This window comes from Rhinatrema bivittatum, chromosome 4 (assembly GCF_901001135.1).
Source record: "Rhinatrema bivittatum chromosome 4, aRhiBiv1.1, whole genome shotgun sequence".
Classification (NCBI taxonomy): Eukaryota; Metazoa; Chordata; class Amphibia; order Gymnophiona; family Rhinatrematidae; genus Rhinatrema; species Rhinatrema bivittatum.
The window spans coordinates 383,783,877-383,811,841 of record NC_042618.1 but is presented as its reverse complement, the minus strand read 5'-3'; the positions used below and the strand labels follow the sequence as shown (position 1 = coordinate 383,811,841).

Genomic DNA, 27,965 nt, shown 5'->3' with positions numbered 1-27,965 from the left:
TGACACCATGGATCACAATATCCTACTTTTCCATCTTCAGGAATGTGGTCTCACAGACACAGTGCTAATGTGGTTCAAAATCTTATCTCTCTGATCGTTCTCAAACTATTAAATATCGGAACATCCTCTCCTCTCTCTCTCCCATAAAAACTGGGGTTCCACAGGGCTCTGCTCTCTCTGCCTATCTTTTCAATATATATCTTGCACCGATCTGTAAAATACTCTCCTCTCTTACAGATTGTTACAAATTATACGCTGATGACATTTAGTTTGCGATTAGACTACACTCTTTATGGCAAGACACTGTTGAGCATCTACAAATTTGTCTCTCTACCATTACCAGCTGGCTAAAGCATAAACTTTCTCTGAACATGACCAAAACAGAATTCATCATCATTCACAGTCCTTATACTACCATTCTTCAAAAGGCCACCCCTTTCAATGGTCAGCATTTTCCATTTCAATCCCAAATCAAAAGTTTAGGCATCTTACTTGATAATACCCTCTCCTTCCGGCCACAGATTAAGCAAGTCATCTCAAATTGTTTCTACAGATTACGAGTGCTTTCTGGTCTTAAAAAATGTTTATATCCTCCTGAGTTCCGCATAGTGCTTCAAGCGTCGATCCCTCCTATTCTTGACTATTGTAACAGCTTATACACAGGCTTATCTAAGACCACCACTCGCCCTCTTCAGATACTTCTGAACTCATCTGCCTGCATTCTAGCGAGCCTGAGGCGCCAGGATCATATTACCACTACATTGATAGATCTTCACTGGCTCCCCATTGAAGAGTGTATCAAACAAACTAGGACTGCTAATTTTCAAACTTCTCATTGACCACTCTTATCACTGGGCAAATGCTATTCTGAAATTTTATCAACCCACTCTACTACATTCCTCTCAGCATAGCCTTCTAGAAATTCCATTTCCAAAAACAGCCCATCTCCACAACACTTGTGAACGTGCATTTTCAGTGGCAGGACCAACCCTCTGGAACTCATTTCCAGTAGACATCATGTTGTGCACCCTGTCTGCATCCGGCCCGCGCACGGGCCTGCTCACCTCTCTGGTTCCACAGCAGGTCCCGGGTCAGCCTCCCTAGCGGCAGCTGCAAGCTCTTCCAGGCCTTGGTGTCCCATGGCGGCAGTCGCCAGGCCTTCCACTGCGCACCAGGCCTCACGTCCGAGTTCGGCGCCTTCCATGGCATTGGCCACATGCGCGTGGACAGCCTGGTCTCTTGTAGGGCCAGGGGTGGGTCCTAGCTCTGCGGTGCGCCCTGATTGACTGCCTGATAAAAGGAAGTCTCTGCCTGCACTTCCTTGCCTTGGCAATCTGGTTAGTATTGTGCTAGATTGTCACTGCGTTCTGATCCTTGTTCCAGTCTTGTTCCTATATTCCTATGGATTTAGTCAAAATAACATTGGTAACCTTTAAGTGCAAGCTACAGTTATTTTGATATGCTAGTTCCTCACTGATTTTATAACAAACTATTCTTTATTTGTAATACTTTCTAAATCTGTGATCCTTAGAGCATCTAACAAGTAATAAGTTTATAGCAGTACATTTACATTTATTCAGAATTTGTGAATCGCCTAACTCTAAAAGGCCTAGGTGATGTACAAGACGACATTCATAAAACAATTCCAACATATCATAAAAGGCAAATGACAATCAAATTTAAATATCATAAAACAAAAACAGTATAAAGGGGCAATAAATAATACAGTCCGGAGGTACTACTTGAGGCGATGACAGACGAATACAGGAACAAGAGGACACTGGAACGGAAGGATGCAGGAACAAGGTTGGAACAAGACTGGAACAGAAGGATCCTGGAACGAGACTGGTTCCAGCTTTGTTCCTGCATCCTTCCGTTCCAGTGTCCTCTTGTTCCTGTATTCGTCTGTCATCTCCTCAAGTAGTACCTCCACGGACTGTATTATTTATTGCCCCCTTATACTGTTTTTGTTTTATGATTAAATTTGATTTTATTATTATTTTATGATTTACTTGTCATTTGCCTTTTATGATATGTTGGAATTGTTTTATGAATGTCATCTTGTACATCACCTAGGCCTTTTAGAGTTAGGCGATTCACAAATTCTGAATAAATGTAAATGTACTGCTATAAACTTATTACTTGTTAGATGCTCTAAGGATCACAGATTTAGAAAGTATTACAAATAAAGAATAATTTGTTGTTATAAAATCAGTGAGGAACTAGCATATCAAAATAACTGTAGCTTGCACTTAAAGGTTACCAATGTTATTTTGACTAAATCCATAGGAACATAAAATGCCCACCTTATAACAGAGTCTGTATCTGGCTTGTCCAGGCTTCTGTGGAATATCTGTCTCCTCTACTCCATCACAGCTATTGAAGAAGCTGGATTAGCAGGCTCTACATTCATGTTAACCTAGCTTTAAGGGGATTACTGCAGTTCTCTTTGAAGGGCTGCAGCATTCTACACCATTAGAGGCTAGGAGTGCAGACAAGACATGAGGGTCCTTGAAGATGTAACATGTGGCCCAAAGTGAAACTAGTCATTTATCTCTCCTCTTTATATAGGCTTAAGATAGTTCTTAGATGATTGCTGCAGAGTAATTAGCTTTCAGATGGACAATCCGATTGGTTCAACACTGCCAGTGTTTTTTTCAAACAGGTCAGTCTTTAGCAAAAATGACACTGACCAGGCATCTGACGCAAACATTTTCCTGACAAATTCATAAACGTTGATTGGAAGGTTTGGGAAGCAAAGTTGTAGCTTCCAGCCAATAGGCGCCTAACCTGCTCCTTTTTTTGCAGATATACAGACTTGCACTGTTCTGGTCTTTCTGTATATACATTTTTTTTTCTTGTGCTGAGAAAGATGCCAACTATCCCATGTAGTTGTGCAGCAGAGATTCCATTTTTGTTAGCCATAATCAGTAAGATTTATTTTTTTTTTTTTTAGAAGACCTTGCTCCTAGAAGCTAAAGGACTGGATGATGTGGTATTACATTCTGTATCCTATTCTTAGGAAGTCTGATTATGTATCCTGTTGACTATCATATGCACTAGCTGAGGGGTATTTTTTTTGTAATCAGAAATTTCTGTTGGGAAAACTACAACACTCCAATATAAACCAATACACTCAAAGTCATAAAAATTCCAATTCTGGAGAACCACCCTATGTAACAGGGACATGACAATCCTAAACTAATTATGAGTCCATTTCTGACTTATTTAGCTGCACTCCCAGAAGAACCCAGTGGTCTCCTCTGAAGGGGTATTCTTGCTTCTGGATATGATAATGAACCTGATGCCTCACCATTTCTCACATCATTCTCTTACCATATAAAATGTTTACTGAATGTGCTGCAATTCAATGAAAACCCAAGTTGTAATAGTCGATAGATGATATAGTATCCACTTTATGACAGTTTTGGAGGTTGAGTTTTGGAGGTTGGGTTTTGTCACACCTGTTATTTATTTTTATTTTTGTGTCCATATTCATATTAACTCTTTTTTTAAACAAGTTCAATATCTAATCAACATGATTAGGGCAAGCTGGATTGAAGAAGAGGAGGGGAGGGATAGATGATATGAAAAAGGCATTTAAATAATATAAAGGTATAAAAGTACAATTGTCAGAAGGTTCTGGGGGTAATAATATGAGGCTGGAATAAAGTAGATTTAGGAATAACAAAAGGACATATTTATTCATATTCACAGGGTAATTTTCAAAGGAAAATGTAAATGTAACATACTATCATAGCCATTTTCAAAAGCCCATTTACCTGTGTTAAGTGCATTTATTGCGGGTAAAACCTATTAACACTTCAATAGCCTATACTGTAGCAATTTTCAGCAGGGCTACAATTCCTCTCTTTACACATAAGAAGAAAATAGACAAACCTTGTAAAAGGAAAGCAAGACCAAAGAAGAAACATTTTAAATGAAAGACTAATTTTATGAAAGAAGTGTCAGCCAAAGAAGGGAAAAAACTTGAACAAAAAGATTACTAGTGAAATCTGAGTTACACAGCCAACTGTATTACCAGAGGCTGGAGGTGAAAAATACTTTGAAAATAGCATAAATAAAGGAAGAAGGAAAAGAAAAAGCTGTATGGACCTTTGAGAAGATGAACAAGCCAAGATAACAAAAAATTATGAAAGAAATATTTTTATAGCTACATGTATATTCAAGTTTGATTGCTTTGAAAAGGAAAATGATTTCATGGCTTGAAGTAATTAATCAATACATCATGCTAGCAGACACTGTCCACTGATAGTAAGAAACTATCAAATTAGGGTCAAATTCTAAGATGAAACAATACACCATGAAGGATTATCTCAAGAAAATTGGGCTATTTATTCTCTGTCAGAGACATTAAGCACTCCTCAGCAATACAGAATTTACTAGCTCCTTTTATTGAAGTTTTGTCTCAGCATGCTCTTTAGATCTGTTTGGCACTACAGGAAATCAAAGTCAAATGCCACCAGGCCAAAGGATGGCCGCGTCCTGACAGCAAGCATTCCAATTCAACCTTAGAGGACACCCAAGGAGCTAATGTACAAACTACTAAGGCCTGAGATAGCCAGAGCTGGCGCACAAAACACCTTGGGCTTACTTTGTGTTTGAACTCTCTTCCTAAGATTAATGATGGCAAATCTATCATTTCAACTCGGAATTCACATCTCATAAAACAGACTAGTTCAGTTTCCATTTTCAAAGAAGAACTGATGCCCATTTAGATGACAAATCCTATAGTTATGCCTCTGCCCGTATTCACCTTTTCAGACAATTAAGCCTTTGTTTTGCTCTCTGTTTCCCTTCCCAGCCTTCCAGAAACCTAAGCAGGTGCTGCATCATTCCAGATCTAGCTCCCCACTTTAGATTTAATTGTGCTATATGATATTTCTCATCTAATGTTACCAATAATATATAATCTGTTTTATTTCTTTTTAAATTCCAGTGCCATTGTCAATATAACTGTGTAGATTTGTGTTTCCCACATGGCTCTCTATTATTAATATTACCACTTTTTCATTTCTCTCTGCATATGATAACTGCAGAGGAATTCACAAACAATGAAATATGAAAAAAGTTAAAAAAGCAAGACAAGGGAAGAATGTATTAGACTTTATAGAAATGTAAATAAAATAACAATTTGTTAAAAGCACATTCAAGTATCCAGTTTTTTAATATGACATTTTATATAATTCAAATTAAAAATAAACCAGACGTTAAGATGCTTTTTTAAATTAGCTTCCTTAAAGTAGCAGTGCCAGCTGCAGCTCTGAATTTGGCAGAACCTAAAGGAGGCTTAAAGTGCCCTTCCACCCTTAGGCTAGGTGATCCCACAGATTCTTTCACTCCCTCAACTTTGACAATTAATCGAAAAATGCTTGAAAAAAATTAATCTAGAGGTATTTACTTTAAGCACGGCTGCTGGTAGACTCTTCTGATTTTCTCAACGTGTAGCCTTACAGAGAAAACCACATTTCAGCCAGGAACCTAAGAAAAATTAAGCAGGAAGCAAATAAATAGTCTACAAAAATAGTTTTGTTTTTAAATCATCTGGGAATCCTGTGGTGAAAAAGTGTGGGAAATGTAGGTATCACGAGAGAACAACGCCTAATGGCCAAACTCCTGAACTCTGAAGTAAAGGTTCCTGAGGGAGCCACCTAGGACCACTGCTTGCAAATGGGTGGCAAGGGGTTGCCAAAGCTACTCCTTTCATTGCCGTCCCTTTCGAAGCCCCTTGGTCAAGGAGGAAGATTACTATCCCCCTCCCAATACAATTAGTTAGAGGCAAAAATAGAGAAAATTCTTCTGGGAGTGAAGAAAGAAATGCTCACCAGATTTTTTGGATATGCCTTGCTGGAGCTCTGCTACTTTAAAGTCTAATTAAACAAAAGGTTATTTTTAAAAAAGTTAACATGATTGCCAGGGAGACAGAATCATATCCACACTATGAGCTCACAACAGCCTGTCAGTTTTTGATGACTGCCAGCAGATTCCATTTTTCTGGAAGAAGGTATCTTTCACTATTCCAGACCGCCCATAAATTGGAGCTTTGTTTTCTTTCACTACGTCACCTAAAAGAGAAATTATACACTCTATTATCAGAGAACCTGAAACACTGGATTCATAATTACTAAACAGGAGCGTCAAAGGTACAGTAAACAAGCAATTAAATGTGACTGATTGCCCAAAATAGGCCAAAGGCATTTCCCAAATGTGAGTTCTAAACGGTATAGGCACATGAATGCACATACATCCTTAATAAGACAAGTATAGGTACAAATAGGTGTCAGGACTTAGAACTTTTCTATCAATGGAATATAAACTATATTTGGCTTGATGAAATGTCCATGAAATCTGTTATCAGGTGCCAACTTCTTTCCTCTTGCAGACATTTGTATTTCAAAATACAAAATTGCTTTTTTTCCCCTCCAAAATGTTAAACCAAATGCACTTATGTATTTTCTTCAACAAGTGCAACAAAACGTACCCAGTACATTAGTATCTGGTCATGACAAAGTAGCTTTTGTGCAGAAAAGTGTCTGGTTAACTGATACTTAAGACATCATAGTAAAGGAAAACTGTTTTTTACTTGCTAATTTTTGTTCCTGAAATACCAAAGATCAGTCCAGACAAGTGGGTTTTGCATCCCTACCAGCAGATGGAGGCAGAGAACAAAAACGTTGAGGCACTACTACATATCTGAAAGTGCCACCTGCAGTCCCTCAGTATTGACCTGTATCCAAGCCAACTAGACTGAAAACTCAAGTTTTCCCACTTTTTAACAGGGCGAACATAAAAAACCAGAACTGGAGCCCCCAAATCAACACTAAGAACCAATCAAAAACTGGTCCTCCTATGGACTCTGAATATATACACACAGAAAATCTCATTCAATCTTGCCACTCACCATCAGAATGGTCTTTTGAAAATATGGGGGTCGGGTCTCTGCACTAATCTGTGGTACTTCAGGAATGAAAATTAGCAGGTAAGAACCAATATTCCTTTCCTGTTCGTACCCCACATCAGTCCAGACAAGTAGGATGTAACAAAGCACCCCTACACTGGGCAGGCACCGGAAAGACCCGCTCTTGCCAAATTCTGCTCACCCAGCACACAAACATCCAACCGGTTATGTCGGAAGAAAGTGTGCAGTGAAGACCATATTGCTGCCCTATAGATCTCCTGTAGTGACACCAACTGACACAGCCCAAGAGGCTGCTTGTGCCCTAGTAGAGTGTGCCTGCAACCCCTCTGGAACTTTCTGACCTTTATAAATATAGGTCAAAAAAATAGCTTTTTTCAACCAACGAGCAATCGTGCCTTTTGATGCTTTACATTCCTTTTTCATTCCCCCGAACAAGACAAAATGATGATCCAACTGCCAAAAACTGTTGGTGATCTTCAGATACCTCAACAAAGTCCGATGAACATCCAACAAATTAAGCTCTCGCCCCTCCAGGGACTCTGCAGACTAATTAGGAAACACAGGGAGCTCCAAAGTTTGGTTAAGGTGGAATGAGAAAATGATCTTTGGTTAAAATGAAGGCACGGTATGCAAGGATATCTCATCCTCCAAAATAGCTCCCTACAGGACAAAGCCTGTAACTCCGAAATCCGCCTGGCCAAACAAATCACGACCAGAAAAACCACTTTCAAGGTAAGATCCTTCAACAATGCCGTCTGCAAGGGCTTAAATGGAGGCCCACAGAGAACTTGAAGAATCAAGTTCAAACTCCACAGTGGACACAACCTACATACCTGCAGTCACAAGTGTTTGTCCCCCTTTAAAAACCATGCCACATCTGGATGCAATGCCAAAGGTCTCCCTTGCAGCTTACCCCTGAGACAACCCAAAGCCGCTACCTGTACATGAAGGAAATTGTACGCCATGCCTTTAGCCAAGCCATGCTGTAAAAAGGCCAGAATATGAAGGATCCAGACCTTCTGCCACACACTGGGCCTCAAAAACTCTCCATAGATGTGGACAGTTTCCTGGCCTGAAGCAAGGTGTCAATAACCGGCTCTGAATACCCATTCAACCTTAAACGTCTCCTTTCAAAAGCAAAGCCATGAGACAAAAGCTATCTACCCGATCCGAGAAGATAGGTCCTTATTGCAGTAGCTCTAACAGATGAGCCAATGTGAGGGGTCCATCTACTGCAAGATGAACCAGATCCGTGAACCACAGGTGATGCAGCCCCTACACAGCAACCAGCACAACCCTTCCTAGATGCCTCTCTATGCACCACAACATGCGGCCTATCAACGGCCACAGAGGAAAGGTGTACAACAGAATCTCTGTGGGTCACAGAAGAACTATAGCGTCTATTCCCTTGGCTCCAACCTCTTACCTGTGACTGAAGAACCGTTCAATCTTGGCATTACTTTGTGATACCATCAGATCCAGCTGGGGGTTGTCCCACCGGTGTCGAATAAGGTCAAAGGTATCGACTGAGAATTCCCATTCCTCCAAATCCAACTGTTTTCTGCCGAGATAGCCCATCTGCACACTGTCCACTCTGGCTACATGTGATAATATCTCCTCCAGATATCAATCCATCCAGACAAAAAGCCCCTTGAGCCTCCAGAGCCACAGCTCGGCTTTTTGTCCTGCACTGGTGATTGATATAAGCCACAGTTGCTGCACTGTCAGAGAACACTCTCACCATTTGTTCCTGGACTTTTGTTAGAAAAAAACATCAACGCTTCGCGGACCACTCTCGTTTCCAAACGATTGACTAGGTCGCTTACGCAGCTGGCCACAGACCTTGGGATGCCTGCCCCTGACAGACCGCCCCAAACCACTGAGGCTGGCATCTGTGGTCACCACCACCCACTCCAGAATCTCCAGGTCCATCCCCTTCTCCAAATTGTGGCGAGAAAACCATGAGAGACTGGATCTGGATTCCCCCAGTAGCGGTAACGGTCGTAGATACTCCTCTGACAACAGATTCCAATGGGACAGCAGCACCATCTGGAGAGGCCGCATATGGGCAAACACCCACTGAACCAAATCTAGCGCAGAAGCCATAGAATCCAGACCCTGTAAATAATCCCAGGCCCTTGGAACTGGCCACTGTAAGAAGTGAACTGAGACTGAATCTTTGTCACCCTCTCCAGGGTAAGAAAGACTACTAGTCCAGGTATCGAATAGGGCTCCGAGGTAGTCCAACAATTAGGTCGGCACTAGATGACGCTTGGACGAGTTTATCACCAAGCCGAGCGACTGCAGCATTTCCATCACCCAGTGCACCACCTGGTCATATTTTCCCTCGGACTTTGCCCAAATGAGCCAGTCATCCAGATAAGGGTAGATCAGAATCCATTCCCTTCTCAGGGCAACTGCCACCACCACCATTACTTTCGTGAATGTAGGTGGTGCAGTAGCCAACCCGAAGGGGAATGTCCAGAATTGGAAATGCTGCCCCAACACCATGAAGCACAAGAACCTCTGGTGCTCCAGTCAAATAGGTATATGCAGATAGACTTCCATCAGATCCAAGGCTGCCAGAAACCCTCCTTTCCGAACTGCTGTGATCACCGTCTGCAACATCTCCATCCAAAATGTGGCATCCAAAGCACCAAGTTGTCCTTCTGGAGATCCAGAAGGGTCAGACTGTGCCCTCCTTCTTGAGCATCATGAAGGTTGGATTCTCAATTTCCTTCATGTACAGGAGTGGAGTCATAGCCTAGTGGTCAGAGCAATGGGCCCTGAACCAGGGAAGTCAGGGTTCAGTTCCCACTCAGGGATTGCTAAGGCAAATTACCTCTCTCTCCAACAACAATAAATGCAAGGAATACCCTTTTTGTATGTCACTGTGGATCTGGCCTAGCCTGGCTGGAGAGGTGTTTGGAGTTCAAGGGCTGTGAGTTTGAATCCAGCTTTGGGAAACAGAGAGGGAAGTTGAAAGTGGGTACTAGTCAGACTTTTGGAGTGAAGGTGCAGCCTACTGGTTAAAGCAGTGGGCTATGAGCCTGGTAAAATAAATGAGCTTTCAGCGGTTTCCTAAAATGCACCAAAATGATGATTCATTCTTAAACTCTTCTGGAAGAGCATTTTTTAAGAAGGCTCTAGCAATCCCAAACACCCGCTCACGGGATTTGCTGAGAGACAAACATCTAACTGATGGAATGTCGAACAGATTCAGAAATGAAGAATGAAGCAACTGAACTGAATTGAAACAGGGAGGTGCAAGACCATTGATAGCTTTGAAGATGGTTAATGATATAAACTTGATTCTCCATAAAACCGGAAACCAACAAAGTTTAATAAAAACAGGTGTAATGTGTTCTCTGACCAGAATATCCAAGACTGAGCAAGCAGTCTCATTCTGTATCAGTTGTAGCATTCCCAGTGTAGACTGTGGTAAACTCAAGAATAACGAGTTGCAGGGATCGAATGGAGAAATGACAATAGTTTTTGTCACACTCCTCGGGTCACCATTATCAAGAAAAGGCTTCAGATTTCACAAGAGATGTCATTTAAAGAACATGCTACAACATTCTTGATGTGAGGACATAGAGATAAAGCAGAGTCGATCTAGATTCCTAAGTTCCATGCTTTATAAGTATTGGAATCTGAGGGTCATTAAATGTCCCAGGAATAAGTGGTTGCTTTCCCTAAGTCTGACTGACTATAATTATTGTTTATGGAGTCTTCTTGTAGGGGCTCCAACATTCTTGGAAGCACACTGCAGTTGTACCACTGGCAGTTTAAGATTGTAACCACTGCCTTGTGCCGCTTACTGCAATGTTTTCTTGGATGCCCACTGCAATCATACCACTGCTGTTTAGGGCTATAACCGCCACTCTTTACAGGTTACCCATTGCCTTCATAATGCACAGTCATACCACCACTGTTTTGGGCTGAACTGCCGCTCTATAAAGGTTCTCTCAGTGTTTCATTAATATCTACAGCAATGATCACATTATTATTATTAATCATCGGTATAGTGCATACCAGATGTACCCAGCACTGTTCAGACAAATATCCTGCTCCATGGAACTTATGATTTAGTTAAGACAGGACACAAAACAAAAAAACAAATAACAGGCTTTGAGTTAAGAGAGCAAGGCCATGACTGAGAAGGATTAAGGTAGGTGGTGATAGGTGGGGCTCACAAGAGGATTTTGTTTGGCTGTAAATATTTAAGGAGAACTATTACCATGTATTTTATAACTGATCAGTCTATTTTTATGTAGTGTAGAAATGCACAGAATATCTATTCCAGTCTGCTTATAAAATGGTTAAATGCTATCACCCTCTTCCAGATGCCATGAATAACTGAAACTTAGATCAGATATGGGTTACAAAAAGGGTGTTTTAACTATTCCTCCAATTGTAAAATAGAGGAGAGGAACATCACCAGGTAAGGATGTATGTGGGATTAATTGAGAGCGGGGAAGCTTTAATTTAGTAAAGCTATAAGGAATCAGTATACCTAACTGGTGAATAAGCCTAATCTATCAGGCTGATGCAGAAAGGTGAGTGTTAAAACCGTACAATGAAATTCAGAGCATAGTTTCCTAATGCACAAGCTACTTTTTTGGTTTTTAATTTCTGATGCAGTAAGCTAATGCCATGCTAAACTTGGGGGCAGCCGCCACCAAAAGCTGGTTTCTCTCTCTTACCAGGAGCCGGCTGCGGCTTCTATAGAGGAGAGGTCCTCTATAGAAGCCGCAGCCCTGTGGGGGATGAAGCAGGAGGAGAAAGAGAGGGACATGCAGAGAAAGAACCTAAAGGAGACAGGGAAAGCACCCATTTGAGTAATTAGAGTCATAAAGAATCTCTAGAACAGAGCTTTCCAAAGTGTGTGTCGGGACACATTAGTGTGTCGCCTGTAGTGTGGAGGTGTGTCGCCCGGTCCACAGGGCCAGCGGAAGCAGGGAACTATAGCAGGAAGATCGGCGGGCAGTGGTGGAGCTTACATCACCACGGCCCGAAGAAAAGGGTCACGTTCACTCCTCCTCCTTCCTGCCTGTGCAGCCCTGGAAGAAAAACGTTGCCGGAGCCGCGTGGGCAGGAAGGAGGAGGAGCATCTGCTGCGTACAGAAGAAGAGCAGCATTAATGGGCCGTTGCGGATCCCACGTCGCGACGGCCCGAGAAGAGGAGGAAACCCGATAGCAGGGCCGCTGCGGATCCCATGCACAGCCAGGGAAGATCAGGGCCTCTGAAGAGCCTATCCTTCGGCAACCCGTGCAGAGGGACAGCATGTGCCAGTGAGAGCCTGTGCTTGAGCAAGAGAGCATGTAGGAGTGAGAGAGCCTGTGTGTGTGAGAGTGAGACAGCATGTGCACGAGAGAGACAGTATGTATGTATGTATGTATGTATGAGAGAGAGGCATGTGAGAGTGAGAGCTGTGGATGTGTGAGATTGCATGTGAGTGAGAGCCTGTGTGTGTGAGAATGTGTGAGATAGCGTGTGAGAATGAGAACCTGATTATGTGTTTGAGGGAAGACAGATGGAGAGAAAAGAAATAGAAAAAAAGACCCTGTAAAAGGAATTGGCAAAAAAACAAGAAAGGAAAGCTGAAAAAAAAGCCTGTGACCAACAGATTAGAAAACTAAGATCAGACAGCAAAGGTAAAAAAAAAATTTACTTTTTAGTGATTGGCACATGTAATCTTTGGGAATGTGCAAGAGTAGCACTTTCTCTATGCCGATCTCACAATGTACGAGATCAGCATGGAGGAAGTGGAAGCCTGCAAATATTTATTATGAGATAGGTTGTGTTGTGAACATTTTATTTATGTATATATTTAAGGAAACATACATTAATTGTTGAAATACATTTTGTTCGTTTAACCTTTAACTTCTGGTTTGCTGGTAGACTGAATTACTGTGTCACGAAATTATGTTTGTCTAAAAAGTGTGTCACCAACATGAAAAGTTTAAAAAGCTCTGCTCTAGAAAAACAGGCAGCTAATCCAAACGCCTCCTTTCCAGAACTGAAGCAGCAGTCCTCCAGCCCCCTACCACTCCCCCTGGTGTTTAAAAGCCACACCTCGGTGAAACACACTTTCTGCAGGGAATTAGTCATGTTACGGCCTTTCCTACAACAGTACTGGGAACTATATTCCATCTCAGACCAGAAGTAAAATCTCCAGCACTAAGAAAACCTGCGCTAAGCCTGCATACCACTCTTCATCAGGAGGTAATGTTCATTCGCATGAGATTTCCATGCAAGGGTACTACGATAGATGCAGTTTTACATGCACATTTTAGACAAAAAAAAAACACTCCTTGCTGCATCGGGAGTAAGATTTACAAGCAGAAAATGCATGCACAACTACATGTAAAACTGTGTGTTCTGCTGAACGCACCTTATTGCATCGACCTTTATGTAAGAAAAGCAGCTCATGGGTGGGAGGGGGGGTGACAGGGCCTCCCAAATCATCAGATTATATTAGCTAAATAAAACCTCTAATTTTTAGGAAACAAAAGCTAGTGTTAAATCCCAAAAAAGGAAAAGAAGTGCAGATTGTGACAGTAAACCATGGGAGACTGCCTCTGATTGGAGCAGTGCTCATTTCCACTTCTGGAACAGATTAAGATCATAGATTAGGATAAATTACTAGTTATCAACTGCTTGGTACCAGAAAGTGAAGGGATCGCAAGTGATTTAGTTCATTTTGAATCTTCTGCCAATAGAACTAATTAGGTAAATTTCTTCTGAGCTTGATTGGTTGCATCATATTTGATATCTGTGATAACAATTTCTAGTTGCTTACTTTTATACCCTCAGCAACAAGAGTCTACAACCCAAAACTACATTCCTCACGGATTTATAAATATACTTTGTAGTCTGAAAGAATAAGATAAGACAATGTCATACTGCCAAGTAAGCAAGCAAACAGGATCACTAGTAGGAATTCTGAGTGTGGAGGTGGCAGTTGGATTCCACAGCTGGCTAATTTTATTTTCAGTACAGTTGAAGAAAAGGCAGGGCCTTTGGCAGGTCTCATTTCTTTTAGCAAGTACCAGAAGCTACCAATAACTGAAAGATAACCAGGAAACATCTTAATGTCAAAGCTATCGCTGCTATTGCCACTTCTACTGCTGTCCAAACAGATGTCCTGATCTACAGTGAGGAATCGGTTCAGTATGAAAGATGTCTGCAGATCAGCTTCCTCAGGAAAGAGGTGGTGAGACTGAGAAGCATCCAGGAGAATGAGGACTACATCGATAAACTGTTTATTGAGGCATCAAAGACACAGAACTCAAGCAGAGAGGAAGGTGTAACTGGAACATGATGACAGCTGGACCAAGATTACTATGGCTACTAGACCCTACACCCTGGCTCCAATTTCCCTTGAGCTTAAGTACTGGTATGCATCCCTAAAATTGAAGGAGGTGAAATCATCCCAGGATGAGGAGGAACCAAAAATGCAGACCCCCAAAGCTGAGGACTCAACAATCATTACACCTAGGAGGTGGAGGGTAGTGGTGATTGGTGACTCCCTTCTGAGGGGGCATGAAGGAATCCATCTGCTGAACAGACATGTTCTGGGAAGAGTGCTAAAATCCAAGACATTAAGGAGAGAATGCCGAAAATCTTCAAGCCTACTGATTACTATCCAATGCGGTTCATCCATGCTGGCACAAATGATTCTGCCTGGTATTATACAGATTGTATCAAAAGTGTCTTCATGGCTCTGGGAGAGAAGGTAAAGCAGATAGGAGCACAGGTATATTCTCTTCCATCCTCCCAGTCAAGGATAAAAGCCCAGACAAGGAAGCTGGCATGCTGGAGATAAATGAATGGCAACATAGATGGTGCCGACGAGAACATTTTGGCTTTCTGGACCATGGGATGATGTTTCAAGGACTGCTGAGCAAAGATGGGGCCCACCTGTCAAAGAAGGGAATCAGCATCTTTCAACATAGACTGGCAAATCTTACTGAGGAGGGCTTTAAACTAGAATCATCGGGAATGGGTGAACAAAAGTATAAGGTAAGGAAAACATTAAATACTTGTATAGAAATGGGAAAAAAGGGCAATAACTGGTAAGATATATACACTAATGCTCATAGCATGAGAAATAAAGTCCAGGATCTAGAGCAGTGATGGCTAACCTATGACACGCGTGTCAGAGGTGACACGCCGAGACGTTTTTGCTAACACGCGCAGCGTTTCATGGATTATCGGGAATTTTTTTTTTTTTTTTTTTAAATCGGCTGTGCCGAGCCTTTTTTTTTTTCGGCTGCGCCAACCCTTTAAAATTAGGTTTTTAGTATCCCCCCACCCTCCGGACCCGTCCACTCCCCCTCCCCAATGCCCCCGGGCGCAGGGAGGCTCATTCGGCGCAGCGATAGGCAGGGCCATGGTGAGGCTCACGTCACCATGGCCTGAAGAAACAGATCGCATTTAAACGCGCTGATGCTCCTCCTCCTTCCTGCCTGTGCAGCCCCGGAAGTAAACGTTGCCGGAGCCGCGTGGGCAGCAAGGAGGTGAAGCATCAGCGCGTGCAGAAGAGGAGCAGCTCTTGTGCTTACGGGCCGCCGCGAATTCCAAGTCGCAGTGGCCCGAGAAGAGGAAGAGGCCCGGTAGCAGGGCCACCACGGCCCGAGAAGATCAGGGCCGCTGCAGGGCCCATCCTGCAGTGACCCGCAAAGAGGAGGCCCAGAGGTGAGAGCGAGGCTGAGGGTCTGCAGAGGGTGTGTGTGTGTGCGTGTATGAGACGAGTTGAGAGATTGTGTGTGTGTATGAGATGAGAGATTGTGTTTGAGAGTGAGGACCTGAATGTTTGCAGAGACAGCATGTGCTTGAGCAAGACAGCATTTGGGAGAGAGAGAGAGCCTGTGTGTGAGAGTCAGACAGCATGTGCCAGTGAGAGACTGTGTGTATGAATGATTGGATGAGAGAGAGCATGTGAGAGTGAGAGCCTGTGCTTGAGCATGTGTGAGTGAGAGAGAGCCTGGGTGTGTAAGTCAGACAGCATGTGCCAGTGAGAGATTGTGTATGAATGATTGTATGAGCGAGCATGTGACAGTGAGAGCCTGTGTGCGTGTGAGAGAGAGAAATACATGTGAGAATGAGAACCTGACTGTGTGTTTGAGGGAAGAAGATGGAGAAAAGAAACAGAAAAAAAGACAATATAAAAAGAATTGGCAAAAAAAATAAGAAAGGGAAGGTGGAAAAAAAAAAGCCTGTGACCAACCAATTAGAAAACTAAGATCAGACAGCAAAGGCAAAAAAAAAATATAGATTACTTTTTAATGATTGGCACATGTAATCTTTGGGAATGTGCAAGAATAGCACTTTCTCTACGGATCTCACAATGTACGAAATCAGCATGGAGAAAGTGGAAACCCACAGGGCCTGAACAGAGGAGGCAGCAGAATGGACTTCAGTGTCAGTAGCAGCAATCGGCATCTCCCCAATAGCCATGTGGCAGCAGTGACAGTGGCAGCAGAGAAATGAGAGAGGTTCCAAGGTTGCTGGCAAAAGAGAGGGGGGTCTGCCTTTAGTGTATGAATGGGGCTCTGCCTGGGGGGTGTATGTGTGTGAATGCATAGGTGCCTGCCTGGGGGTCTGTGCGTGTGAGAATGAATGTGTGCATGCCTGGGGGATGGGGAGGGAGTGGTGTGAAAATGAATGGGAGCCAATAAAAGAAACAGACTGACAGATAAAGTTTGTAACTCTTGCTTGGGCTTAAGTGTACAAAATACCAACCTTCAATTGAAGATTTAGCCAATGAAATTCAGCAACAAAAAAGTCACTAAGCAGGTAAGGTAAAGAATTATTTGTTTTTGCTTTATTAATAAACACAGTACATATATTAAAATTATAACTTTGTTATTAATTAGAGCTACAAATATCACAAAATTATGGATTTTTCTAGAAGTGACACACCACCCGAGTTGTGCTCGGGTTTTTTTTATGAATTTTGACACACTGAGCTCAAAAGGTTGGCCATCACTGATCTAGAGGCAGTCATTGAAGAAGATGTTTTAGAAATAGTGGCTGCCACAGATTCTGGATTCTCTGCAAGGAGAACTGGTAATGGAATCCAGATAGGAGGGGTGGTACTGCACTTGCTGCTTACCAACAAGGACAGTATCTCTGATGTTGTAGTTGATGATTACCTGGGATCCAATGATCACCAGATGGTGTTGTTGAGTATTATAGCACAAGAGATGAAGATTAATTCAAAGGCAAGGGTCCTAGACGTCAGGAAAACTAAGTACCTGATTCACTAAGGTGTTTTCCCAAAGCTTTAATGAATCTGGCCCTAACTTTGTTAAATGGGGGGAGTACCTCAAGGATTCATTAGCTGGTTGGGAAAATCTAGTAGAAATAGAAGAGCAGCGAGCACTAAAAAGAGATATTATATGGGCAACTAACCTTTTTGATAGGAAAGTAAATAAATGAAAGACGAAAAATAGGCTGCTATGGTTTTCTAAAGTAGCTGAAAACACAAGGGAGAAAAGGTTAGCATTCATAAACTGCAAGAGATCACAGAAAGTGGAAGATAGGCAACAATATCGGGAAAAGCTAAGAGAAGTTGTAGTCAGGTATACAAAAATTCAAATGGAAGGAAAAATAGCATATACGGTAAAATGGGGACAAGACATTTTTAGACATGTTAGTGATAAAAGGAAGTGCAAAAGTGGCATTGTGAGACTCAGAAGTGAAGGGGGCTGATGAGAAAAAAAAAGCAAAATTGTTTAACAAATATTTCTGTTAAGTGTTCATTGTGGAAGGGTCTAGAGCAGGACCTCTTAAAACAAACACAAATAAGACTGGAAGTGAGGTAACTCTCAAATCGATTTACAGAACAGTTAGAGCTAACTAAGCTTAAAGTAGATAAGGCAATGGGGCCGATGGGATACATCTGACGGTACTGAGAAAAAACACTGGTTGCCCTTTTCAAAGCTTCTTTAGAGTCAAAAGTGATTCTGGAGGACTGAAGAGGGGAGGATGTGGCTCCTATTCATAAAAGTGGAAGTAAAAAGAAGGCTGACTACTGTGGTGAATTAATAGAATCGCTACTAAAACAGGATAATGCAATTTCTGGAATCCAATAGATTGTATGATCCAAAGCAGCACCGTTTTACTAGAGGTAAATGTTGTCAGACAAATCTGATCAATTTATTGAATTAGGTGACTAGAGAGTTGGATAAGAGAGAATGCTTGATATAGTGTACTTTTCAACATTTTCGTGAGCAACAGAGTGGAAATATTATCAGGAAATGCTTGTCTTTTTGCAGATATCAAAATTTGCAAGAGAGAATGGGCAGCCAGGAAGGTGTGGAAAACATGAGGAGATATCTAGCGAAGCTGAAGGGGTGGTCTAGGATCTGGCAGCTAAGATTTAATGTTAAAAAATGCAGAGTAATGCCATGCATTTAGGCTGCAAAACCCTCAGGGAGAGGCATAGTATTGGACGTGAAATTCTTCTAAGCACAAAAGAAGAGCAGGGGTAATTGGGGGTAATTGTATCTGAAGAAGTTAAGGTGTCCAAACATATGGATAAACTGACAGCAAAACCAGAAAGATGCTTGACTGCATAAGGAGAGGAATGGTCGGCAGAAAAAGGGAGATGATATTGCCCATGTAGGATCCTGGTGAGACCTCATTAAGAATATTGTGTTCAATTCTGGAGACTGCACCTTCAAAAAGATATAAACTGGTTGGAGTCAGTCCACAGGGTGGCTACTAAAATGATCAGTGGTCTTCGTTCTAAAGGATATGGGGATAGACAAAGATCTGAACATGTCTAGTGCATTCAGAAAGTATTCATAGCCCTTCACCTTTTCCACATTTTGTTACATTACAGTTTTGTTCTAAAATGGATAACATGTATTTTTCCCTCCTCAAGCTACACACAATACCCCATTAATGACAAAGCGAAATCAGGTTTGTAGAAATTGTGCAAATTAATTTTTAAAAAACCCTGAAATATCATCACATTTACATAAATATTCAGATGCTACTCAGTACTTTGTTGAGTAACCTTTTGCAGCGAATACAGCCTCATATTTTCTTGAGTATGATGCTACAATCTTGGCACATCTGGATTTGGGGATTTTCTCCCATTCTTCTCTGCAGCTCCTTTCAAGCTTTGTCAGGTTGGATGGGGAGTGTTGATGCACTGCTATTTTCAAGTCTCTCCAGAGATGATCAATTGGGTACATGTCCAAGCTCTGGCTGGGCCACTCAAGAACATTCACAGACTTGTCCCAAATCATTCCTGCATTGTCTTGGCTGTGTGCTTAGGGTCATTGTCCTGCTGGAAGATGAATCGTCACCTCAGTCTGAGATCCCGAGCATTCTGGAGCAGGTTTTCCTCAAGAATCTCTCTGTACTTTGCACTGCTCATCTTTAACTCGATCCTGACTAGTCTCCCCATTCCTGCAGATGAAAAACATCCCTACAGCATGATGCTGCCACCACCATGCTTCACTGTAGGGATGGTATTTGCTAGGTGATGAGCAATGCCTAGTTTCTTCCAGTCATGATGCTTGGCATTCAGACCAAAAGTTAATCAGACCAGAGAATCTTCTTTCTTATGCTCTGAGTCTCTTTTAAGTGCCTTTTGGCAAATTCCAGGCGGGCTGTCATGTGTCTTTTATTGAGGAGTGGCTTTTGTCTGGACATTCTACCATAAAGGCCTGATTGGTGGAGTACAACTGCAGAGATGGTTGTCCATCTGGAAGATTCTCCCCATCTCCAGAGCAGAACTCTGGAGCTGTGTCAGAGTGACCATTGGATTCATGGTCACTTCCCTAACCAAAGCCCTTCTTCTGCAATTGCTCAGTTTGGGCAGGCGGCCAGCTCTAGGAAGAGTCCTGTTGGTTCTGACCTTCTTCCATTTAAGAATGATGGAGACCACTGTGTTCTTTGGGACCTTCAATGCTGCAGTAATTTTTTTTTATACCCTTCCCCAGATCTGTGCCTTGACACAATCCTATCCCAAAGATCAACAGATAGTTCCTTCAACTTCATATCTTTGATTTTGCTCTGACATGCACTGTCAACTGTGGGACCTTATATAGACAGGTGTGTGCCTTTACAAATCATGTCCAATCAGTTGGGTTTTTCATAGGTGGATTCCAATCAAGTTGGAGAAACATCTCAAGGATGATCAATGGAAACAGGATGCACCTGAGCTCAACTTTGAGTGTCATAGCAAAGGGTCTGAATATTTATATAAATGTGATATTTCAGTTTTGTTTTTTTTTTTAATTACTTTGCACAAATTTATACAAACCTGATTTTGCTTTGTCATTATGGGGTATTGTGTGCAGATTGAGGAGGGAAAAATGCATATTACCAATTTTAGAATAAGGCTGTAATGTAACAGAATGTGGAAAAAAGTGAAGGTGTCTGAATATTTACTGAATGCATTTTATACCCTAGAGGAAGGATGAAATAGGGGAGATATGATAGATCATTCAAATATCTCAAAGGTTTCCATGCGCAAGAGGCAATCCTCTTTCAATGGAAAGGAGGATCTAGAACGAGGGGGTCATGGGAGGAGGTGAAAGGGGATAGACTCAGGAGTAATCTTAGGAAATATTTCTTTACAGAGGGGGTAGTGGATGCATGGAACGGCCTCCCAGTGGAGGGGGTGGAGACAAAAATGGTATCTGAATTCAAGAAACCATGGAATAAATACAGGAGATTTTGGAGTGATGGGAATTATAAGGCTAGAAATATTGGTTGGATGGGGAAATGTGATAGGCCATAATGTCTTTTTCTGCCATCATGTTTCTATATTTCTGAAAATTCCATCCTAAGCTGCAATAAACTGATTCAAGCTACTGATTTCTACCCTTTGGCCACAACATTTATTTTCTTCTAAAACATGTTAAAGTTTCCTGAAAACTTGAATACATAGGGAGTTGGAGACAGTTAGGGACTCATTCAGAAAGGACTTTTCCCCATTCTATGCATTAAAAAAAAAAAAAAAGTTATTGAGTAGGACCCATGGACAGTTTTTCTTAAAAGGAATTCAAAACTATAAGCTCCTACATGTAATAGGACAAAACCATAACAATTCATGTACTTCCTTGATGACTTGGGGGTCTTACACTAATCCTGTAAATAGGATGAGCACCAACTCAGAAAGAAAAGGCAAGTTAGTCCTAAAGTTTTTCAGCTTCTTTTTCAATTTATTCTGGAAAATTCTCAAAAGGAAAAATGATGAAATAGAAGTTGTAAAACCAGTACAGACTTACCAGAGCCTTATAATGTGAAGCTACAGAAATAAAAGGTTAATAAATAAAAACTAAAAGTATATAAGGTAAAATCATTTTATTGAACTAAATTAATTTAACTAGCTTTCAAGAGTTAAATATTCTCTTCCTCCAGTCAGACTAGAATGAAGAAAATATTAGCTCTCAAAAGGAAGTCAAGAAATTTATTTAGTCCAATAAAATGATGCCACCTTACATATTGTTATTTGTAAACCTTTTTTTTTTGTATTCAAGTGAACTAATATGGCAGCCATTCTACTTTATCGAAAGTAGAGCCAATCTACCTAAAAACAACCACTTTACTAGCCAGAACTACCATGGAGTTTATCTGGCAAAAAATGCTTAGAAAATAAGGACAGTATCTCTACTGTCTACATCTGTCATACTTTTCCCTGGTCTCAACATTAATTTTTCTTTACATGCCAATTTAGGAAGTTATATGGGCAAATGAGTCTGTGTATTAAGAGCATTTTGCTAATATATGAAAGAAACCTTTGCTTCATCTTTTGTAACTGATAGCATTCCAGATGCTGTTACTGAAAAAAATGTATCAATTAACATGCTTCTCGAATCCAATAAAAATATATTATATACTGGCTCACAACCTCAGTATTTATAACCCAAACAAATTTTGATGACCACTTGAGGTAAACTGCAAACTAGCAGAATGTAACTTAACTTTTACATTTCAAGAAAACAATTATAAAGAAAACAACCGACGGAGAGTGGTATCAGAATATTGCTTAGTGTTTCCAGTCTCATGGGCTCTTGCCCTTACAGGGCTACAACCCCTCTCTTGGCTTCAACACCGTTTTTGATCACGTCATTTACCAACTCTCTGAGGGTTTGTCCATTTCCTTCTTTTTATTTTTAAAGTGCAAAAAAGCCTCCCCTCAATTACCCGTGTTTTTTTTTTTAAATATACACCTTGTATTACCCACTATATCTACTTATTAAAACATAATATTTCACTTCAATTATGCTTGTCTCTTTGAGCTGTGTTTACTTTCCACTACTTTACCCAGATGAATCGCCTAAACGCGTTTAGGCGCCATCTTTGAATGAGGAGAACACAGGAAGAACCTTGATACGCTGAATTAAATGGTTGAGAGCGAACGATAGCCCCTGAAGCAGGCGCAAGGAGCGCGCCGAAACATTGTCAATGTCGGGCGATTCATCTGGGTAAAGTAGTGGAAAGTAAACACAGCTCAAAGAGACAAGAATAATTGAAGTGAAATATTATGTTTTGGGCGATTCATCTGGGTAAAGTAGTGGAAAGTAAACACAGCTCAAAGAGACAAGCATAATTGAAGTGAAATATTATGTTTTAATAAGTAGATATAGTGGGTAATACAAGGTGTATATTTAAAAAAAAAAACACGGGTAATTGAGGGGAGGCTTTTTTGCACTTTAAAAATAAAAAGAAGGAAATGGACAAACCCTCAGAGAGTTGGTAAATGACGTGATCAAAAACGGTGTTGAAGCCAAGAGAGGGGTTGTAGCCCTGTAAGGGCAAGAGCCCATGAGACTGGAAACACTAAGCAATATTCTGATACCACTCTCCGTCGGTTGTTTTCTTTATAATTGTTTTCTTGAAATGTAAAAGTTAAGTTACATTCTGCTAGTTTGCAGTTTACCTCAAGTGGTCATCAAAATTTGTTTCAATTAACATGCTTACATATGGTAACGGGACTAAGGGGAAAGCCAAGAACTTCATGGCTCCTATCCTATGAACGCAGTTAGCCCCTCTCTGGCCTGCAGACTTCCCATATTGCATAAATTTGCCATTTTTAACCAAGACTGGGAGGACATGCTCGTTTCCTAGTCTTAAGATAAACTGTAAGCAATACAATTGCTGTATTAATTAGCTTGGATATGTACAGAGAAATATCAATAAACAAGTTGTAAATGATATCTTTTTACTGAATTAAATACATCTGTGACCAGATTTCAAAAGTTGATAGCCCATCACAAATGTATAAAGTTATGACAATAAAAGGGCATAACTTGTTTGTTAACCTATATTTCAATAGATAAACTACAAGAAAATTCCACCATTGTTCAACACTGAAGCTTCCTAAGGTTATCAGCCGATTCCAGTTCATAAGTGATGTTAGTCCAAGTTTTGTTCTCTGGTGCACAGCGGCATATGTAGTTCAGGTTTCTTTAAGCACAGTCCAAACTCACTGAGATGGGAATTTAAAAGAGGGTCAACCCCAAGAAGGCTCTGATGACTTGAAGCCATCTGGAAATCCTAATGGTTCCCCAACAAAATTACTTCTAACCTCAGTCTCTCAAAGCTGCCAAGAGAACTGGTTACTATAGTGGAGCAGGGGCAGGGGAGACTTTTGGCCAGTCCAAGCTTTTGGACAAACCCTCGGGATGCATTTTACTGCCTACAGAGCTGATTGCACATTGAAGACATAGGACTACAAATCCCACAATGCACTATGCTGGAAATTGAAAACAGGGCTGGCGAAAAGTTTCCTGCCAGAAATTGGATCCATGTGGAAGCTTTGATCGCCGGCTCTTACCGAAGTGCCAGCCGTAGGCCCAGGAAGTTAGGATGGGGTAATGGAACTTCTCCTCGGGGTTCTTCAGCTTCCTGCGCTGCAAGTACTGCTCCCTTCCCGACCCGTCCTGGTAGAGGAGTTTTAACGTCTGAGGGCTCGGGGGTCTCATCTCGACGGTAAACGCCTTGCTTCTGGCGGAGAGCTCCCGGATCGCCTCTACCTTGTCTTCTACGCTTGGCGCCTTGAGGGCGCTGATCTCGGGCAGGCCAGGCTTCGGGGCCGGCGATCCGGTCGCTTTCACTTCGCGCCGTCTCCGGCCGCTCGGGACCCCCACCCCCGGGTAGTCGTGGCCGTACTTGACCTTCCAGGCCAGCCTGGCGAGCATCTCCTTTTGGAGGCGCTCCTGCCAGCAGCTCTGCGTGCGGGTGTTCAAGAAGTCCTTCATGTTGACAGCAGCTGGGCGCGAGCGCTCGGCCGATAGGGGTTTCCCGGCGGGAGGCCAGCTGCGGAGGGACACTGTTTATGGCTCGGTTGGCTTCGGCACTCCCTGGTCTCCAGGGAGACGGCGGCAGGGAGGAGTCAGCAGAGGGCGGGACAGGAACCAGGCGTGGGCCCGGGAATAGGTAAAGAGTGGTTTTGCGCGGCAGCCGGGGATATTGGGTTGATGTGGGTTACAGCGACTACGACTGGGTCTCAGAGGCTGAAGTTGCCCTGTTAATTCAGTGTGGTAGTTTGGGTCAGGACCTTAGAGAGAGGACTGTTTCTAGACTTTAGAAACTAACTTTAGCTGTTTATAGTGATAAGATAAACTGATTAGTATTTTCCACAACCAAAAAGCAGGACGATGGTAGATGCTCCGCTCCTAAAAAAAAAAAAAAAAAAGGTAGAGGAGATGAGGAGATCTAATCTTAAAATGTTTACTTTAAAAAATGAAAAAAATTTTCAAATGCTTTAAGTTTGATAAAAAAATAAAAATTTAGCCAAGAAAAGTATAGAGAAGTCATTGCAGGAATCCCTACTCCAGACATAGAAGTGTTAGCACGAGAAGTAACGGCAGAGGAGATACCAAACCGACAAAATAGCAACATTAAATATAAAAAAAAATTGTAAGATAGGGAAAAATAGGGTTCTGTTACAGGAGAAAAAAAAAATCTGGAACTTAACTTGGTACAAACAAAAGCCTAGCCTAACCTCCCACAAAAAAAGGGAGAGAGTTAAAAATTTTGCAGAGTAGTGCATGTAACTATAAAGTGATATTTTTACCTCAATACTATACTTTGATTTTTTCATTTATAATATAAATGCATAACAGGGTGTGGAATGGAGCAGGGGGCACTGGGCAGGTTATGGTGTCAGTTTTTAGAGTCTGTATCACTGATGGGTTTTTTTTTTTGTTTGGTAGGCCCAGGACAGAGAATGAATGATTGGTGAGGGGGGAGGGGCAGCACAGTAATTGTTGGCATGGAGCTAAAAAAGCTAGCACCAGCCCTGTCCAGAGGGCTGTACCGCAGGTCCTCTGCACCACTCCAGTAGTAAGAACACACCTCTCCCTAGACAAGGAGCTATCAATCTAAAATTCTGCAGTGGTACAGGTGAAAGGCACAGCAACTTCACTTGTGTAGAATCAGCACTAAAAATAAAGAGGGGCATGAACCAGGGTCAAGTGTGGAAAAGGAGGAGTTAGTAAACCTTTAAGAATAATCTAGAACAGAGAGGCAACCTGAGCTGTTTTTCAGGATATCCACACTGAATATACATGAGATAGTTGCATTGATTGCATGCAAATATCTCTCATTCTTATTCACTGTGGAATCTTGAAAACCAGGGCAGATGACTGAAGTCATTTACCACTGGACTAGAAGCTGATAGCTAATGTTTAATGCTAAAAATTAATAAAATAAAGTGCAGGGTCATACAAAAACCCAAGGAACAGTACAACATAGGGGATAAAACTCCTTTATACACACAGCAGGCATGGGCTGTGGGGGATGAGCCTGATAATTAGGTGGTGGTCAAACAGGGAGAAGACAACAGCAAAAGCTAGGAGAATGCTTGGTTACACAGAAAGACATAAGAATAAGAAAGATATGTCACTAGTGAGATCACATTGAGAGTATATCAGTTCTAGAGACCATCCCTGTAATCTATTCATAAACTTAATAGAAATCAGTTCAAACAGCTAGAGCAATGGTCAACAATATTCATAAGAGCATACAGCAGGGGTAAGCAACTCAGGTCCTTGAGTGGCATAAGCCAATATGATTTAAGACATCCATACTGAATATTCATGAGAAAGCTGCATATACTGCCTTCATTGCATGCAAATGCATTCATGCCTGTTCAGTGTGGATATCCTCAAAACCAGTTTAGTTTGCAGCAATCAGGGGCTGACATTGCCTATCCTCGCATCCAAGGAAAAAGATTTATAACTATACCATGGAAGAAAGGGGAAAAAGATGAGACATGATACATTTAAATCTCCAAGGAATGCTCAGGAGGCAGATCTTTTAAAAGAAAGGTGGCTCTAGAATGAGGGGTCATAGAATGAAGGTAGACTCAGGAGCAATATGAGGAAATATCCCAGATGTGCAAGACCTAATGGTAAAGGTGGATTCAAAGAGTCTCACGATTGGGATACTGCAATCCCAGGCTATAACTTAAGCCTCATTATTAAGGAAGGACAGAGGACAAGAAATAGGAAGAATTAGCTCTGTCAAAACAATATCCAAGCAACTGAAATGCAAGGGCCGAGGGATAGGGAAGCATTTTAGGCTGTCAAAAAAAAAAAAAAAAAAGAAATGGTGCTTCCATTGACAGTGGTGTGATCTATAGGCCTCAAATTCAGACAAAAGCTGGACAGAGATCTGCACAAAGATATCCAAAAGGTGGGAAAGAAGGGAGAAATGTTGCTCATTGGAGATTTTAATCTGCCTGTAGAGATTGGACTATCCCTCCTGCAGAATCTGCAAGAAGCAGAGAGAGAGGCCCTTCAAGGGGTTCTGCTCAAACAAATGGTAATGGAAACCATGAGTGAGGGTGCAATACTCAACCTGGTGCTCACAAGTGGAGATGACGACTAATGTCCATGTAGGTGCCCACCTGAGCACAGGTGATCAAACTGTTTGCTTCGATATCATAAATAAGATAGAGAAGTCACATGAAAACCAGAGTTGAATTTCAAAAACTTGTCAAAATGGGGATGTTTCTGGAGGAAGAACCAGAAGAAAATGGGTGAGGTGGAATAGTGGACCAAATTAAAAGGAGCTATTACAAAGGTAACAAATGTTCAAAAAGTAAACAAGAGTGAAAAGAAACCAATCTGGTTCTCAAAGGAGATGGCCGAAAAAATAAAGGGAAAAAACAGGATTCAAGAATAAAGGATCCTAAAAAGAGAAATACAGGGAAAAATACCTTGTGAAACTGAGGAAGATGAAGAAAAATCAGGAAAGCAAAAGGTCATATGGAAGAAAGGATTGCCAAAGAAGTAAAGCAAGGTGACAAGACTTTTTTCAGATATCAGAGAAAGAAGGGAGGCCCGAAGTGGTATAGTGAAATTGAAAGGTGACGAGAAGCAATGTGTGAAGAGACAAAAATGGCAGAAATAAACAAATACTTTAGTTCTGTCTTCACTAAGACTCAAAAGAAGGATTGCTGCTGGTTGAAAAGACCATAGATGGTGGTGGTGTAGACTAAACTATTTACTAGAGATGTGAATCAGAATTGGTTCGAATTCTGGTTCCGATTCACATCGTGGGGTTTTTTTCGTCCGGCCCGATCGCAGTTTTGTTTATCGGCTGCGCCCGAACCGATAAACAAAAAACCCACCGACCCTTTAAAACTAAGCCCTTAGCTTCCCTCACCCTCCTGACCCCCCCCAAAAACATTTTACAGGTACCTGGTGGTCCAGTGGGGGTCCCGGGAGTGATCTCCTGCTCTCAGGCCGTCTGATTAGTGGCAGCCGACGGCCCGGGAGTGGGAGATCGCTCCCGGGATCCCCACTGGACCACCAGGTAACTGTAAAAAGTTTTTGGGGGGGGTCGGGAGGGTGAGGGAAGCTAAGGGATTAGTTTTAAAGGGTCGGGGTGGGTTTAGGGGTTATTTTTGTGTGCCGTTTTTCCCACCCTCCCCCAAAACGATGAGAACCCCCATGAACAATATTGTGGGGTTTTCCTTTCGTTTTGGGGAGCCCCTGATTTCTGACTATTTTGAAAATATCGATGATATTTTCAACT

At 41.8% G+C, this 27,965-nt stretch overlaps 1 protein-coding gene across 1 annotated transcript; it reads right to left on the bottom strand.

The window, feature by feature from the left end:
• Nucleotides 1-5,112: 5,112 nt before the first annotated feature.
• Nucleotides 5,113-24,269, bottom strand: LOC115091090 (protein ATP6V1FNB). Its single transcript, XM_029600956.1, has 2 exons — nucleotides 23,755-24,269; nucleotides 5,113-6,086 (listed from the first exon to the last, which is right to left on the bottom strand). Exons 1-2 carry the CDS (start codon nucleotides 24,176-24,178, stop codon nucleotides 5,968-5,970), a joined length of 543 nt encoding a protein of 180 aa, XP_029456816.1. The 5' UTR covers nucleotides 24,179-24,269; the 3' UTR covers nucleotides 5,113-5,967.
• Between the last annotated feature and the right edge of the window lie 3,696 nt (nucleotides 24,270-27,965).

Bases quoted from the DNA above. Each gene is read 5' to 3' on its own strand.
- LOC115091090 (XM_029600956.1), bottom strand. From the start codon at position 24,178: ATGAAGGACTTCTTGAACACCCGCACGCAGAGCTGCTGGCAGGAGCGC. The intron at 6,087-23,754 runs GTAAGAGCCGGC...TTTCTCTTTTAG, and splicing joins GGCCTACGGCTGGCACTTCG to GTGACGTAGTGAAAGAAAAC.